Raw genomic sequence first — 17,163 nt, forward strand, 5'->3', positions numbered from 1 at the left:
TGATTCTACTATAAGCCCAGGACCCACCTGCTCAATCAACCAGCCAGACTCCTGGCTGTTTCCAAAACCCGGTCCCAGGATTGGAGATTCCTGCCTATTTGAGAGTCCTGGGCGACCATTACCAGGACAGGGAACTGTACTATCACTATATATATATATATATATATAAATATATATAAAAAATTAAAACCGCAGGGGTGGTCAAATTCCACCAAAAGAAATCTCTATTTGTAGGAAAAGAAGGGACATCAATTTTATTTGGGTACAGTGTTGCAGAACTACGCAATTGTCAGTTAAAGCAATGCGGTGCCATATTGCAAAAAATGGCCTGGTCAGGAAGTGGGTAGAACCTTCTGGGGCTGAAGTGTTTATTAAATACTTAAATGCTTTGACATATTACACCAGGGGTGCCCAACCTTTTGAAGAACTAGGGCCACTTAAGCGACTTAGTAACCGGTGGCGGGCCACAATGAGTGGAGCAGGTGGATGGCAGCCCACTTTTTTTTTGCTGATCGGATTGGAGGTAGACGTTTGTAAACGGACACAAGTCCATTTACATCTGCTACTCAGAGGTGAATGGAGGTTCCAATTGGGTCAGACTGACTATGTGAAAGGGACCTATGGCTCAGTGCAGGTAACCCGCAGGTAAACTGCTCTGCACCTGCGGATCAGTTTGAAAGCAGCCCAGTAACCACTGTGATTTTAGTAATAAACTTACCTTTAATAACAATACTGTATTCTATTCCATCCCAGAGCAGGAGGTCGCGGGCCACATCTGAGGGCTCCGCGGGCCACTGGTTGGGCACCCCTGTATTACACCATGAAGCGGTCTCTGTTCTTGTTCTGGCACATTGAAAGCCGAGGAGAGACACTCTGAGAGAAGACAACAAGATTTGATTTATGCTTGTGCAGTCTGTGGTAAACAGGATTAATGCTCATGAGTTTTTGAGCGCTTTAGGCCACCTATAATCTAGTGGTCCACCTCCAAGGGTAAGAGGCCTGGTTTTGGTCGAGGATCATTATTTTACCTGTAATTTGCGTTGCACACATTTAGGTGCTCCCTGGGAATTGTGGTCTTTTTTTTGTTTTTGTGATTGTTACCCGCAATATATGCTACCGTGTTTCCCCGAAAATAAGACACCGTCGTATATTTATTTTTTCTCAAGAAAACACACTATGGCTTATTTTCGGGGGATGTCTTATTTGTATTACCGGCAAGTATGGTACAACAATCTACATTTGTTTGTGTGGGGTGAGAGACTGTTGCTGGTCAGTGCTGGGGAGCAGCTTTACTTCTTCCCCTGAGGACAGAGCATCCAGCTCCTCACTTCACTGAGGAGACTTTTTACTTTCCCTTTCACAGACCGGGACCTGACAGGGGGAGCTGACCTTATTGATGGTGCTGCCGACACCTCTCCGGTCACCGCAGCAGCTGTCACGATGAAGCAGATAAGAAGGGCTGCACGACTTCTTTACAGCTCTGCACCAGTACACTACGGTGCATACGCCCATCACGTCTTGTTTCCAGCTCCGCTCTGCTACGCATAGTCACGCCCATCACTACGTCTTATTTTCGGGGGTATGGCTTATATTTAGATCTTGCTTCGAAATCCTGCTGCGGCTTATTTTCGGAGTATGTCTTATTTTCGGGGAAACACGGTAGCTGCTGTCTTTTTTCTCTAAAACCCAAACACAGTGAATTTTTAATTATGTATAATTGTTTAAATGGAGCACATCATTCACCCGGGAAGCCATTGAGGCCTGGAGTTTTGTAAGCAGGTAGTTGCGAAATGGCAAGGACAATCTCCTCAATGGAAAGAGGTGCATCCAATTCCCCACTTCTACAAGAAGAGAGGGATACCTGAGCCAAAATACTCATATAAATGTTTATCAGAGTATTGAACCGTGGTAGCATAAAGGTTGGTATAAAAAGACAGGAAAGCATCCAGAACCTCGGGAGGGGCAGTGCCAATCCGCACAGTAGGTAGATGAATACAGGGAATATAAGTGGGGACGGATTCAAGCCCTAGCTAAGTAAGCAAGTAAAATGGCAAGTAAATGGCCAGCTTTGTTACCATGTTCAACAGTTTTTTTTTGGGTAGCATAAAAAATCTTTTTAGAAAGGAGCTCATACTCCTCTGCATTTATACATCCATGCCTCATGTGTCAGGGTTAGCAACATAATCACTTTTCACTTGCAGAAGAGCAGTTTCTAATTAATCTGTAGTAATAATCTTTTTTTTTTTCTATTTTAGTAGATGGACGGAAGATGAGGAAAATCTCAGAGGATTGTCTCACTTTGTCTCCAGACTGTAAAGTAGAAGATGAGGACATCACACAGTATAGTCCAGGAGAAAACCCGACTACCTCAAATGTCCATCCGGCACCACACAGTGTAGATGGACCATCGTATTCCTCTTATCCTGAGGAACCTCAGACTGTGAGGGACGGTGCCGGACCATCGTATTCCTCTTATCCTGAGAAACCTCAGACTGTGAGGGACGGTGCCGGACCATCGTATTCCTCTTATCCTGAGGAACCTCAGACTGTGAGGGACGGTGCCGTCCTTCCAACACATAAGAGGTTTCCCTGTACTGAGTGCGGGAGGGGATTCCAATTTAAATCCCAACTTAATTTGCATGAAAGATCTCATACAGGGGAGAAGCCGTATTCCTGTCCTGAGTGCGGGAAATGTTTTTCACATAAGTCCCATCTTTACAGACATCAGAGAACTCACATAGAGGAGAAGCCGTTTTCCTGTCCTGAGTGCAGGAAATGTTTTGTAAATAAATCGGATCTTGTCACACATCAGAAGTCTCACATGGGAGAGAAGCCGTATTCCTGTTCTGAGTGCTGGAAATCTTTTTTACAAAAATCTGCACTTGTCCTACATCAGAGAACTCACACAGGGGAGAAGCCATTTTCCTGTCCAGAGTGTGGAAAATGTTTTTCAGATAAGTCCAGTCTTAATCACCATCGGAAATTGCACACAGGTGAGAAACGTTATTCATGTAATGAGTGTGGGAAATGTTTTACGAAGAAATATCATATGCGTAATCATCAGAGATCACACACAGGTGAGAAGCCGTATTCCTGTTCTGAGTGCTTGAAATCCTTTGTACACAAATTTGAACTTGTCAGACATCAGAGATCTCACACAGGGGAGAAGCCATTTTCCTGTCCTGAGTGTGGAAAATGTTTTTCAGATAAGTCCAATCTTTCTCATCATCGGAGATTGCACACACCTGAGAAACTTTATTCTTGTAATGAGTGTGGGAAATTCTTTACACAGAAGTCCAATCTTCATAATCATCAGAGATCACACACAGGTGAGAAGCCGTATTCTTGTTCTGAGTGTGGGAAATGTTTTGCACTAAAATCAGTACTTGTCTCACATCAGATGTCTCACACAGAGGAAAAGCCGCATTCCTGTCCTGAGTGTGGGAAATGTTTTTCACGGAAAACTTATCTTTGCAGACATCAGAGATCTCACACGGGGGAAAAGCCGTTTTCCTGTCTTGAGTGTGGAAAATGTTTTTCAGATAAGTCTAGACTTACTCATCATCAGAGATTGCACACAGGTAAAAATCTGTATCCCTGTTCTGAGTGTGGGAAAAGTTTTATACGAAAACCAGAACTTGTCATACATCAGAGGTCTCACACGAAGGAAAAGCCGTATTCCTGTCCTGAGTGCGGAAAATGTTTTTCACAGATGTGCCATCTTTCCAGACATAAGAAATCTCACACAGGGGAAAAGCCTTACTCCTGTCCTGAGTGTAAAAAATGTTTTTCAGAAAGGTGCCATCTTCGTAATCATCAGAGATTGCACACAGGCGAGAAGCCATATTCCTGTTTTGAATGTGGGAAATGCTTTGCACAACAATCAGTACTTGTCTCACATCAGAGATCTCACACGGGGGAAAAGCCTTATCCCTGTCCTGAGTGTGGAAAATGTTTTTCACAGAAGTCCCATCTTTCCAAACATCAGAGATCTCACATGAGGAAGAAGAAGTTACTTTCTTGTCCTAAATAAGGGAAATGTTACTCCTGTACATCAGGGATCCCGCACAAACCTTGAGGTGTACTTGAGTGCGGGAAATGTCTTCTGTATGAATTTTGCTGAACATCACAGCTCTCATGTGGGGAAGAAGCACACCCTGATATACACCTCAGATATACTCCATGGCTGATTTTCATCATGTAAGAAAAAGTTCATAAGGAGATCAGAGATCACCAAAGACATGGATAACGTGTTGGCAGTAGAAAAATAAAAATGGAGTCGTATTGAGTTAAACAAATGTAACCAGCTTTCGCTCAGCTGTGACAAATTTTTGTCATCTTTTATTTCATACAGTGATTTCCTATGATCTTTGGCTCCATCTGTGGCCATGATGCGGTATTGCTTTATTTTTCCTGATGGAGTTTTTTTAGGGGAAAAAATCTCATTATGACTACGAGATGGAGCTGACCATCATAGAAAAGCACTGTGTTAATTAAATGATGGCTAGAATTCATCACGGTTAAACAATGCTTATCAAATCATCAAAAAAATATAATAATTATCGCCCTGTTTACTATGTCAGGAATGGTTTCATACTAATAACTGAGATCATATTCATATGGACATAACCCTTAAATCCTGGATAGTTTTAAGAACTGGACTGTGAGTGGAGCTTGATTACTCCTCCAACTGTGGATAGGGGCTGTTAGCCCTAAACTTGTTTAAGATTGTGGTTCTCAACTGCAAGGGTGGTAGTAAGCTCTGTTTCACTTTAAACTGTTCTGTTGGTATACATTTGTTTTTTTGGCTGTTGGGTAGAGATGGTGCCCTGGAAAGATATGTTGGTGGGTCATGTGGATCAGTAAACTGAGCAGCTGGAGCTGATGGTGGACACAAGATCGTGGCTTGTCCACAGAGGCTGCTTTGCTCTGGTGAATGTGGATGGAACTGAGTGGATGTGCTTAACATATACCAATTGTAAAAGACCAACGGTCCTGGACTTGCTGCCTACTACTTATGTTGTGGACTGGCTTACCAATTATTGCATTGGAAGTGGCAGAGCTATTTCAATGAGGTGGGGCACACAATGAAGAAGCCAGAAAGAGCGGTGGTCCCAGTGGTCTGTACAGCAGAGCAGCCAGAAGATGTCAAGGGGCCAGGTGAGTCTGCTGGGGAGGAGGAGTAGTTAGACCCTGGGTCCCCAAAGTTCACCAAGGAAGTTAGTGATGATGATGTGACTGGGGTTGCCCAAGGAGTCCCAAACAGAGTGATCCTGGGGGGGGGGGGGGGGCAAGAAGGTAAAAGCTACAGGGCCTACCCTGGGTAATGACTTTGAGGAAGCAGGACAGAGAGCAGATGGCCCACCAGTACTTGGCACTATGGGGCTGCATCTAGAGCAACTGTACTGCGAATGCACTCTAGTACAGGCCTTCACTGAGGATGAGGCATTTTCTGAGTTTCTAAGGAAGACTGAACATTTTTATATCCCTCTGGGGAAAGTGGGACAAGCTACCAAGTTTCTCTAGGCAATAGAAAATCCAGCAAAACATGGGTAGCCCTAGAGTATGAATACGACTAGCCCAGCGTGCCAGTGAAGATGTACAAGACTGAGAAAAAGGGCTGGTGTAATAAGCAAATCTAAAACTTTTGAGTGTTCTCAAGCCCTACAGAAATTCTAGCTCCACCAAGTCCTGGCAAAGATTTCTAGATATCAAGAATATCTGGAGCCTAGGGAGATTTAATTACAAGGATAGGGTGGTTATCCAGAAGGCTAGCCAGAGAGCCCAGATGAAGGCAATTAAAGGGGTTGTAAAGGTTTGTTCTTTTAAATGTTTTTTTTTTGTCTGAATTTCTCACTTCCTGTAAGCTTGCCCCCATTGGGGGAACAGGAAGTGAGAACTACAGACAAAGAAAACAAAGAAAAAAAACATTTAGAAGGGAAATCGAAGAAAAAGGTAAATGAACCAACAATGCACTAGCCTAAAGGAACATATTTAGAAAATAAAAAACGAACCTTCACAACCCCTTTAATGTTTGGGGTTCTGATAGACGCATTGGTTCCTGACCATGAATTTTACACATGAAACTGAGTATAACATATTTGACAGTAGCCACCCCACAGCAAGCTGGCCATCCTGCAAAAGAAAAGAGACAAAACTGTTGCCCAAGGCAGGGGGCAATTTGGCTTCCAGTTAAGAAAGAGCCACATGGTGCTATTATTATTATTACATCAGGGAAGACAGTACAGTCACAATACATATGAATACAGGAGGGATCAGAGGGCCCTGCTCGTTAGAGCTTACAATCTAGAAGGGAGGGTCAAGTGGAACAAAGGGTAATTAGCTGTTGGGGATGATCAGATGGACTCAAATGAAAATACAGTTAGGTGTGGGAAGGGTAGGCTTCTCTGAGGAGGAGGGTTTTTAGGGATTCTCTAAAAGCTAATAGAGAAGGAGATAGACGGTGTAACGGCTACCCAGGTAGTGAGAGGGTATCAGCCGTTGGAGACGTCCTTTTCCCTAGCAAGTTGCGATATGCAAGTAAAATCGGTATCATTCCATCCCCAAGATCCAGAGAGAGAGAGTCCTCCTTCAAGAACGAGACGCGGCTGCGGTTTGAAGGGTCAAGTAGACTGTTTAATGGCACATTTAACCTAGCTTATATGTGGTTACAAACTGTACAGGAACAATGACAATCTCCGCCCCCCCTCACACAGGGGGGCTTCAATACAGATACTTTGAAATAATGACATTCCCTTGAGCCAATCAGTCTCTAGACGGTTTGGCTCCAAGCTTACATTTAACATGATTTGATCAGACACCTTCCTTTATCAATAGAGTTCAATTAACCTTTAAAACAATTATACACTCACACATAATCCCATCAGCATACACCTGACAGGAGGCTGTTAACTACACAAAGAAGAGTCAATTAGCTATGCAAAGGGAATATTAGCATTTAGCAGTGAAAGAGTCCCTTCTATAATTAACCCTTTGAGCTCAGAATATAATGTGGTAAATCCAATTGTAACAAGTCATGCAGTTCCTTTTAGGCCTCACTGCATGAGGATTATCGATGTCCAGGCAGAATAGTTCATAGGTCCGTAACAGACGGATAAATTGGGGTAAGGAGTTCCATAGGCTTGGAGAGGCTCTAGAAAAGTCCTGGAGACGAGTATGGGAGCAGGTGATGGGAGAGCTAGAGATTATGAGGTCTTGAGAAGAACGAAGAGAACGATTAGGTTGGTATTTAGAAACTAGGTCAGTGATGTAGCTGGGGGCAGAGTTGTGGATGGCTTTGTAGGTAAGTGTTAGTAGTTTGAATTTAATTTGTTGGGTGCCAGTGGAGGGATTGACAGAGGGGAGTAGCAGAGACAGAGCGGTTGGTAAGGTGGATGAGTCTGGCAGCAGCATTCATGATGGACTGAAGGAGGGTTAGAGTATGCAGAGGTAAGCCAATGAGGAGGGAGTTGCAGTAATCGAGGCGAGAGATGACCAGGGAGTGAATTAAGAGTTTTGTGGTGTCATTGGTTAGAAAGGGGCGTATTTTGGAGATGTTGAGGCGGCAAGATTTGGACAGTGATTGAACGTAAGGCTTAAAGGACAGTTCAGAGTCCAGGACTACACCTCGGACCTTGACATGCAGGGATGGGCTGATAGTTGTGCCATTAATTTTGATAGAGAGATCAGGGAAAGAGGCACGTGGGGAGGGAAAATGATAAGTCCCGTTTTGGATAGATTGAGTTTGAGGAAGTGCTATAACTTGGATTTCGAAGAGGAGTATCTCCTTTTTACCTATACACAGTCATGATGAACATTTGTATCTTTTCCAACAGTTGCTGGAAATTTGTATGCTTTTCAGTGACTTCAGTGTGTTTAACTTTGGACTTTGAGTCTCACAAAACCAGAACCCGGCTTGTACATGGAGATTCAATGTCATTATTGTTGTGACCTGGCTAACTCCCTGGATAAGGAATTATTGCTGTTAGGCAGAATGCAAAGTATATTCGTGTTTAGTTATAGTTAGTTAGATAGGATGCATCTCATTGCTTCATTCCAGAGACCTGGAAGTTTGACTACGGGGCAAGATCATGGTTTGTGTAGAATTTCTTTATTGACATGTATTTTTAGTGAGAGTGCAGGGCTTGTTTTACGGGTCTTATGGTATTAGTTAAGTAGGATTACTGATATAGAGATGGAGGGTCATCCTGGCAGGGATGATGCTTCATCCACGGACAACTGTGTTTTGTTGAGTACTTGTTTAATTCTTTATTCATATGAAATGTAACACTCCCTTGTAAGTGGGATACTCCTGGTCAAGTTCTACAGCAATAAACCCTTACAAAGACATCCCCTAGAGTGTTTTCTGAGCTGGTGTGCCACTGCACTGAATAGGAACTCGAGTGGCCCCTTTGGGGGTAAGTGCTACATGGCAGATAAATGTAAAGATCTCCTAGCAATATTGCTGAGATGCAGTCAGGAGGAGCTCTAATGTTTACAGTGTGACTGCAGGAGTGTGTATCCATCTAATTCACACTAACTCTATCACTGCCAAAACTGTTTTTGCAACTTTTTCCACACACGTTAAAATGCACATTTTGGGCCAGAGGATTAGTTTAAAAACCCCAAACCAATATTTTCTGACAGCAGAGGCCCTGGAAAATAAAATGGCAGTAATTTTTAAGGTGTTGCTTGTACACAAATTTCACCTTAACCACTTCCATACCAGCCACCGTCATATGACATCCACAAAGTGTCTCTACCATCCAGAGTGGACATCATATGACGTCCTGGACTTTGAAGGGGGATATCTGAATGATGCCTGCAGCGAGAGGCATCATCCAGATATATATCTCTTGTGCTGGCGATTCTGCACAACGTAAGAATGATCATAGCGGCGGTTCCACCGCTAGATTGTTCTTACAGGCAGCGGGAGGGGACATCCCCCCCCTCCCGCCGCCATTCGGTGCTTCTCCGGGCTCTCCCGTGCCATCGGGGGCCCGGAGAAAGAATCGTCCGGCGCTGCCAGAAAGTATAGAGATGACTGGTGACCATCGGCTTTGTTTACTTACGGGACCCGGGCGTGACGTCATCACATCGCGCCCGGGTCCCGTAAGTAAACAAAGCCGCGATTGCGGCTGTAAGCCACATTATTCATGAGATCAGTGAATTTTTTTCACCGATCTCATGGTTTCCAGCCTGGAGGAGAGATGTGGGGTCTTATTGACCCCGCATCTCTCCATAAAGAGGACCTGTCACACACATTCCTATTACAAGGAATGTAAACATCCCTTGTAATAGGAATAAAAGTAATAAAAAAATAAATAAAAAAAGTGTAAAAAAATAAATAAATATGTAAAATAAATAATAATAATAAAAAAAATTAAAACGCCCCTCTCCCCGGTAGCTCGCGGGCAGAAGCGAACGCACACGCAAGTCCTGCCGACATATGTAAACGCCGTTTAAACCACATATGTGAGTGGCAGCAACAATTCTAGCACTAGATCTCCTCTGTAAATCTAAACTGGTAACCTGTAAAACATTTCAAAGCCTTGCCTATGGAGATTTTTAAGTACCGAAGTTTGGCGCCATTCCATGAGTGTGCGCAATTTTAAAGCGTGACATGTTAGGTATCTATTTACTCGGTGTAACCTAATCTTTCATATTTTACAAAAAAATTGGGCTAACTTTACTGTTTTGTTATTTTTTTAATTCATGAAACAATTTTTTCCCCAAAAAATGCGTTTGAAAAATTATTACGCAAATACCGTACAAGATAAAACGTTGCAATGACCGTCGTTTTATTCCCTAGGGTGTCTGCTAAAAAAACATATATAATGTTTGGGGGTACTGCGTAATTTTCTAGCAAAAAAAATATGATTTGTACATGTAGGAGAGAAGTGCCAGAATAGGCCCGGTATGGAGGTGTGTATAAAAGCCCTGTATGGAAGAGGTTAACATCCACATTTACTTTCTACTTTTTCGCCATTTTCTCATCAACATGGGGACATGGCTGGGCTAGCACCCACTGCTTCATTAGAAACCAGTGACCACTAGAACCTGTTATATATAGAAGTGGAAGAAATATATCTTTCATATCTGATGCTTGGATCGTGCAAACAGAAGGGTGGCAGAGCTAATGTTTGGTTCGATTGATCAACCTTTTCCTAAACTCTAATAATTGAACACGGAGCTTATCCCTAGTGATTAGTGTAGTGGTCCCTTACATTGGTGATGAATAGACATGGAGTGAACGACCCCCGGTTTCGTCTGCAGCAAAACTTTTGTACATCGCAAAAGTTCAGAACTGAATAACAAATCCCATTGAAATCTGTGGGACCTAAAACTGGAAAACTCAAAAGTGCCCATTTTAAAGGCTTATATGCAAGTAATTTGGCATACATGGTCCATGTACTGCCCTGGGGAACATGTATCAATGAAAACGTTTGTAGAAAACATTTTTAAATAAGCAGTGATTTACTGATGCTTAAAAATTGGAAAAAACAATGACAATGAAAAATACCTTTAAATATATTGCTGGGGGGGGGGGGGCTTAGCCTGAATGTAAAATGGCACATCTGTACCGTGTATAGAACCTGCTGCAGCAAAAATGAAATTTATAAAGCAAAAAATATATTTTTCCTGCAAGCTTCCTTTATTTTGTAAGCAACGGCTTGAGGAGCCAGTCTGTATGATGAGACCACAATGTAGTGCACTGGGAACAAGATTCAAAATTTGTTGGATAAATTCTGATGTCTCTTTCGCAGACTTTGGACAAAAGTAACTGGTGCGGAAAAATTGGGCTGTAGGTGTCGGTGGTGCCTGCACATCGTATCCCTATAGATGTACTGTACTCTTGATGAAAGCAAGAATTGGCCTTGCTGTCAAAAATTTAAATGATACGCACCTGTCAAGCTCGTGCAGAAAAATTGGTCCTTGGGTGTTAATTGTGTTCATGAAACCTACACCAAACATTTCTTAAAATCAACACCCACAAAGCTAGGCAGCCTTGACATTCTTTCAGAGATTCCAGATTCAGAAAGCACTTAATCAGTCACATCGGCACCAGGGGCTTGATAGCTGCTGCTAATCCAGGACTGATTCATTTTAAAAAATGTCAGTTGGTCCATGGAGTGTGTGGACAGACACACTCTCTTATTTGTCACAAAACCTCCGGCAGCACCGAATACCCATTCAGAAAGCACACTGGATGCAGGGCAGCACAGCAGCTCAATTGCATACTGGGCAAGTTCTGGCCAGTGGTCTATTCTCATGACCCAGTAACCCAGTGGATCATCAACTAGAAAGCTCTAGACATGTGCACAGAAATTTATTTTGTTTTTTTTGTTCCGTTTCGTATCGTTCCGTAGGTTCGTTTCCGTTCGTTTTTCGTAAGACGCCCGTTTTCCTGTTCGTTTCCGTTCGTTTTTCGTACGACGCGATTTTTTCATATTCCGATCGTTTCGTATTTTGGTTACCGTTTTATTTTCGTACATGCGGGATGGTTCGTTATTCTGTTTAATTCATGTTCGTTACTTGTTAGACAATAATTTTCGTGAATTTTCGTCATTTTGTACTTTCGTAAATATATCGCGGCATTCGCGGCTCATCCATATTAACTATTGTTAAGCCCCATACATTTGGTCAGACTTTTTTAACAACAAACATAAAAACGATTGTTTTACTGAACGTTCGTTTGTTTTTAAACTCCATCAGAAAACCATTTTTGGGTTCCAGGTTCAAAAGTCTGGCCAACTGATCTCCCTTCAGACGAAAATCCACAGAAAAGTTTATTTGACTTTACTGTACTACTGTACTCAGCACAAAAGAGAAACTGCTTCACTAACTAACTACACTCACTGCCCATTCAAAAAAACGAAAATTACATCTATAACAAAAGATTTGCATTCTGTATTTTGAAACCAAATTACGAACAGAAAAAAGGAATTCAGAATACAGAATGCAAATCTTTTGTTATAAGATGTCATATGAACATACAAACAGAAAAAGGATTCAAACAAAATACAGAATGAAAATCTTTTGTTAGATGTCATATGAACAATGAACATACGACTGAAAATCAAAATACGAACAGAACAAGGATTCAAACAAAATACAGAATGCAAGTCTTTTGTTATAGATGTCATTTTCGTTCTTTTGCCGTTTTCGTTGTGTCGTATTTTCGTCGGATCGTTCGTTCGTATTTGCGGTTGTTCGTTATGCGGCTCATTCGTAATCCCGTCGTTTTCGTATTTTGGTGCTTTAATTTTTTCGTATGTACACATTATTCTGCGGGTACGAAAATGAACATTTTCGTACGAAAATAACATTCGTACGAACGGGAATGCACATATCTAGAAAGCTCCCCATTTCTGTTTTTGCCCCTAGATAATCTCCCACCATATGATGCAGATGCCGCCAATGGGACAATGATAGCCGTGGACGCAGAGGACTAGATTTTTTTTGCAACGCATCACTGAGGCTTCCTTCTCCACCGCTCCTCTCTTGACCAGCAGAAGGCTCAAAACATTTTTTTTCATAAGACTGTAACCTACCAGAGTCTGGAAAGGTGTTACATAAACTCTTCTTTAAGGTGTCCTCGTGAGATTTCATCTTTTGCTCCCTCTATGGTGACGGGGTGAGTTCTGAGACATTCCCCTTGTAACATGCAATGGAAGGGCTCTCGCGCTATCGATATTCTAAACCTAGGGGGCACTGCTGCAGTTACCTGAAATTGGTCCTAGCCAAAAGTGAAAGCAAATGAAATAACTGCGCTGTGTGGGTATGGAGGGATAAGGCAAAAACAAAAAGCAACAAACAAAAAGGCAAAACAAAAAACAGTGATCAATAAGTCCCACCAATTGGGCGGGGTGAACTCTACAAGCAGTGTAAAATCTGAACTGTGGAGGTGGGTGATCTGGAAAAGGTTAACACTATGCAGCAAAGTCCTTATAAGGAAATTAAATAAACATGGAAGTAAATAAAGTACACACGGTTATCAAAATAAATGTCCAGAATTGGTACTAAGGACCAAAGGTGGGTGATCCCAACAGATAATAAAGGGTAAAAATCCAGTGAAATCAAGTGCAAATAAAATTCTCACATCCAAAAAGCACGTATTTAAAGGTGGATACCACTCAAGGTGTACTCAAAGATCCAGCAGCAAGAAGGCACATAGTACAGCTCCGCTTCAAAAGTATTTAATATAAAAACTAGGAAGTACTAGACCTCACACACTCTGAAGGGAGAGATATGAGCTCGCTGCTCTGTTTGTTTGGATATTCCTGACATTTTAAATGTGAGTTTTTTATATGTTTTTATATTAAATACTTTTGAAGCGGAGCTGTACTATGTGCCTTCTTCTCTCTTTGCCCATCTATACCTGCTGAGCATTTTAAGTGCCAGTATCCGTGGACGTTTAGGTGGTGGCCAAAGAGAGAGGATCAGCTTACAATCAAGATCACAGACTGGGTCGCACGAACTCGCCGTTCGTAGGAGATAGGCCCACTGCTCACGGCCTCCATCCCTCATCTCATCCTGCTGGATCTTTGAGTACACCTTGAGTGGTATCCAGGCTATCCGTGCTATGGCCTTGAGGTGAGCATTCTATACCACTAGAGGTGTGGGCACCGAAGCTTGCTCTTCCCTGAAATATTGGATTTCCTGGTTTTTCATCATCTATTACTCACAGCTATTGAGGACTGCACCTTTAAATATATGCTTTTTGGATGCGAGACTTTTATTTGCACTTGATTTCACTGGATTTTTACCCTTTATTATCTGTTGGGATCACCCACCTTTGGTCCTTAGTACCAATTCTGGACATTTATTTTGATAACCGTGTGTACTTTATTTACTTCCATGTTTATTTAATTTCCTTATAAGGACTTTGCTGCATAGTGTTAACCTTTACCAGATCACCCACCTCCACAGTTCAGATTTTACACTGCTTGTAGAGTTCACCCCGCCCAATTGGTGGGACTTATTGATCACTGTTTTTTGTTTTGCTTTTTTGTTTGTTGTTTTTTGCCTTATCCCTCCATACCCACACAGCGCAGTTATTATCACTTATTTCATTCCCCTTGTAACGGTGATCGAGGAGGGTTGCCAACCTTCTCCTTGATGCCACGTATATTCGGGTCCTTTCGCAGGCTTTGAAGAATGCAGAGGCATGAGAAGCAGACTACTCGGGGTGAGCATTACAGTATCTGGAACTGCCTCCTGCCAGCCATGTTCTACTCCCAAGAGTTCTGGGGATGGAAAACCATCTGATAAGGTTTGACTTACATCTTCCTCTGCTTCAATGCCTCCAAAACTGCCAGAATCCTCCTCCCTCTCCCCTTGTGTGTTCTGTGGTATGGAAAGAATGGTGTCTGCATAAAGCAGGCCTTGAGAGGAAAGGAAGTCCTCTTCTTCCTCCCACTGCTCTGGCTCCAGTGTCCAGTCCATAATGCCACACAGAGTCTGCTCCAACAGGGATTGTGTCACTGATGCATGCATTGTCACAGCTCACCATCCTTGAGCCTGTTCGACGTGCCATGCTCACACAGGTACTCGTTGACAGTCCTCTGCTGCATGTGCAGCTGCTGCAACATCAAACGCTGCACCAAATTGAGGATATGTGCCAGGCAGACAGGAGGTTTGTGCCATTATCCCACACCACCATTCCTGGTTCCAGCTGCCATGGATTGAACCACCTCTGGTCCTGCCCCTACAGAGCTGCAAGAATCTCTGCTCTGGTGTGGCTTCTGGCCCCTACACAGACCAGCTGAAGCACTGCATGGCAAATTTTAGCCTGACTCATTGAATAGACCCTTGAACACCTAGGGTGTAATGGTGATTCATAGGACAATTCAGCAGAGGAGGGCATGGAAGAGGGGTTAGAGCTGACAAATTTTGCATCATCACCGCTAGCTGTATGGAGACGTGATGGTACAACAAGCTGCAGCACTGAGCCCTATCCTGTATCCTACCAAGTAGACATGGGCCGAACACCCCCTGTTTGGTTCGCAGCAGAACTCCAAAACAGGGGAAATGTTTTAAACCGAATGGTGAACCCCATTGAAGTCTATGGGCGCCAAACAGGAAAAATAAATCAAAAGTGCCCATTTGGAAGGCTTATATGCAAGTAATTAGCCAAAAAGGAATATGGGGGTCTAGGTAATTCCCTGGAGGACATGTATCAATTACATTTTTAATTATGCCTAAATTGAAACAATAAAAATGAAAAATTCCTTTAAATATAGTGTCATTCTACCGCAAAAATAAAAATTTTAAAGACGAAAAACAAGTCAAATCCCATTTAAAATGCCTGGTGGTTACAATTGCCATGCCTGGCTATTAGAAAAATAAAGAAATCAATGGTGTGGATTCCCCCGACACCATACCAGGCCATTTGGGTCTTGTATGGATTTGGAGGGAAACCCCACGCCAAAATGTTAATGCATTGGGGTCCCCTGGTCAGGAAAGGGGGGGAAAGCGAGCGCCCCCCTCCTTAACCATACAAGACCACATGCCCTCAACATGGGGTGGTGTTTTTTGGGGGGAGGCTCGGCCCCCACCCCAAAGCACCTTGTGAACCGTGGTTGTGGGGGTCTGCAGGTGGGGGGCTCATCGGAAACCTGGAAGCCCCATGAGGACAAGCACCCATCTGCCCATGTTGAGGTCATGTGACCTGATATGCTTCAGGAGGGGGAGCGCTGGCTCGTCGCCTCCCTTTCCTGACCTACCAGGCTGAATGCTGGGATAAGGGTCTGGTACTGATTTTGTGGGGCACCTCAGGTCTTTTTTTGGCATGGGGTTCCTCTCCAAATCTGTACCAGATTCCAAGGGCCTGGTTTGGACTGGGGGGGACCCCATGCCGTTTTTGTTTTTATTTTTAAACCAGCAATGTTTTTTTTTTCTTATTGTTCAGCTGTCAGCGGGGAAGCCAATTGACAGCTGACGACTTATCGGTTATTATGGATGCAGCGGCTAGCTTCCTGGCCCCTTAACAACCAGCTTACACTGTGCCCTGTTTGGGCAAAGCTTTGCCCAATCAGGGCGTAGAATACACTGTGCAGTGTGTCAGGGCTGGGCTCAGCCCTTCCTTCTCTGAGCTGGCCGCTCAGCTGTCGGCTAATTGCCAGCTCCTTTCTTTCCACAGTGACTCACCTGTTGATGATATGCTTGTCAGCCCTGCCTACTTAAAGCCTTCCAGCTCACTTCATCTTTGCCTTCGCCTTTTGTCAACATCACAGAGACTTTCTCCTGCGTTCCTGTTGTGTACTTGCTCGGCTAGCGTTCCTTCTGGCTACTGGTCCTGCTTGTTGGACTACTACGTTTATCTCTGGCTCTCTGACATTGGCTTGGCCGACTACCCGATCCTCCAGTTACTAAACTCTGCCTATGTTTTGACTACGCTTATTTAATTTGGGTGTTTGGTGAATGGCCAAACAGGCAAATGGGTTGGGCTGAACCATTTGCCCATTCCTACTTCTGAGTTGCAAGCAAAGTTACCCAAGGTGCTTTGAACTAAATATAGCGTCCCTGACCATGCTTCCTGGACCACATTTCAACAGTAACGTGGACCTTGCGGCTGACTGCCTTGCCCAACGATGCCACAACATTGCCTTCCACTGGTATGTACAGAGCTGGAATGGCCTATACGTGAAAACAAAAGCTACTGGGAACCTGCCATTGTGGTACAGCACATTCTGAAAAATCTGAAGGGGGCAGAGTCCACCAGATGGAAAGGCAGGAGTTGTAAAGCCAGCAGCTTTGACAAGCTTGAGTGGTGTGCTGCAAGGACCTGTGACACCTTTGGCTGTCTGTGGAGGCTGCTGAGAGGTCATGAGGTATAGCCTCAGCTGCACAGAATGAATGAACAGGAATAGCTCTGTACAGAGCTTCTCGTTCATTCCTTAAAGGGGTTGTAAAGGTTTGTTTTTTATTTTTTAAATAGGTTCCTTTAAGCTAGTGCATTGTTGGTTCACTTACCTTTTCCTTCGATTTCCCTTCTAAATAATTTTTTTCTTTGTCTGAATTTCTCACTTCCTGTTTCTCCTCAGTAAGCTTGCCCCCATCATCCGAGTCGTTCTGGCTGGGGGTTAGTCAGCGTGCTCGCCCCCTTCCTTGCAACTACATCCCTGCGGGGAGATGGAAGAGAAACAGGAAGTGAGAAAT

At 43.4% G+C, this 17,163-nt stretch overlaps 1 protein-coding gene across 1 annotated transcript; it reads left to right on the forward strand.

The window, feature by feature from the left end:
- Positions 1-2,154: 2,154 nt before the first annotated feature.
- LOC120935525 (gastrula zinc finger protein XlCGF17.1-like) lies at positions 2,155-3,496 on the forward strand (the record flags this gene model as incomplete). The annotated part of the gene is made up of 2 exons (XM_040347575.1): positions 2,155-2,171; positions 2,530-3,496. Coding segments are annotated over exons 1-2 (984 nt in total), but the record flags the coding sequence as incomplete, so codon positions are not given.
- Between the last annotated feature and the right edge of the window lie 13,667 nt (positions 3,497-17,163).

This window comes from Rana temporaria, chromosome 4 (genome assembly GCF_905171775.1).
Source record: "Rana temporaria chromosome 4, aRanTem1.1, whole genome shotgun sequence".
NCBI lineage: Eukaryota > Metazoa > Chordata > Amphibia > Anura > Ranidae > Rana > Rana temporaria.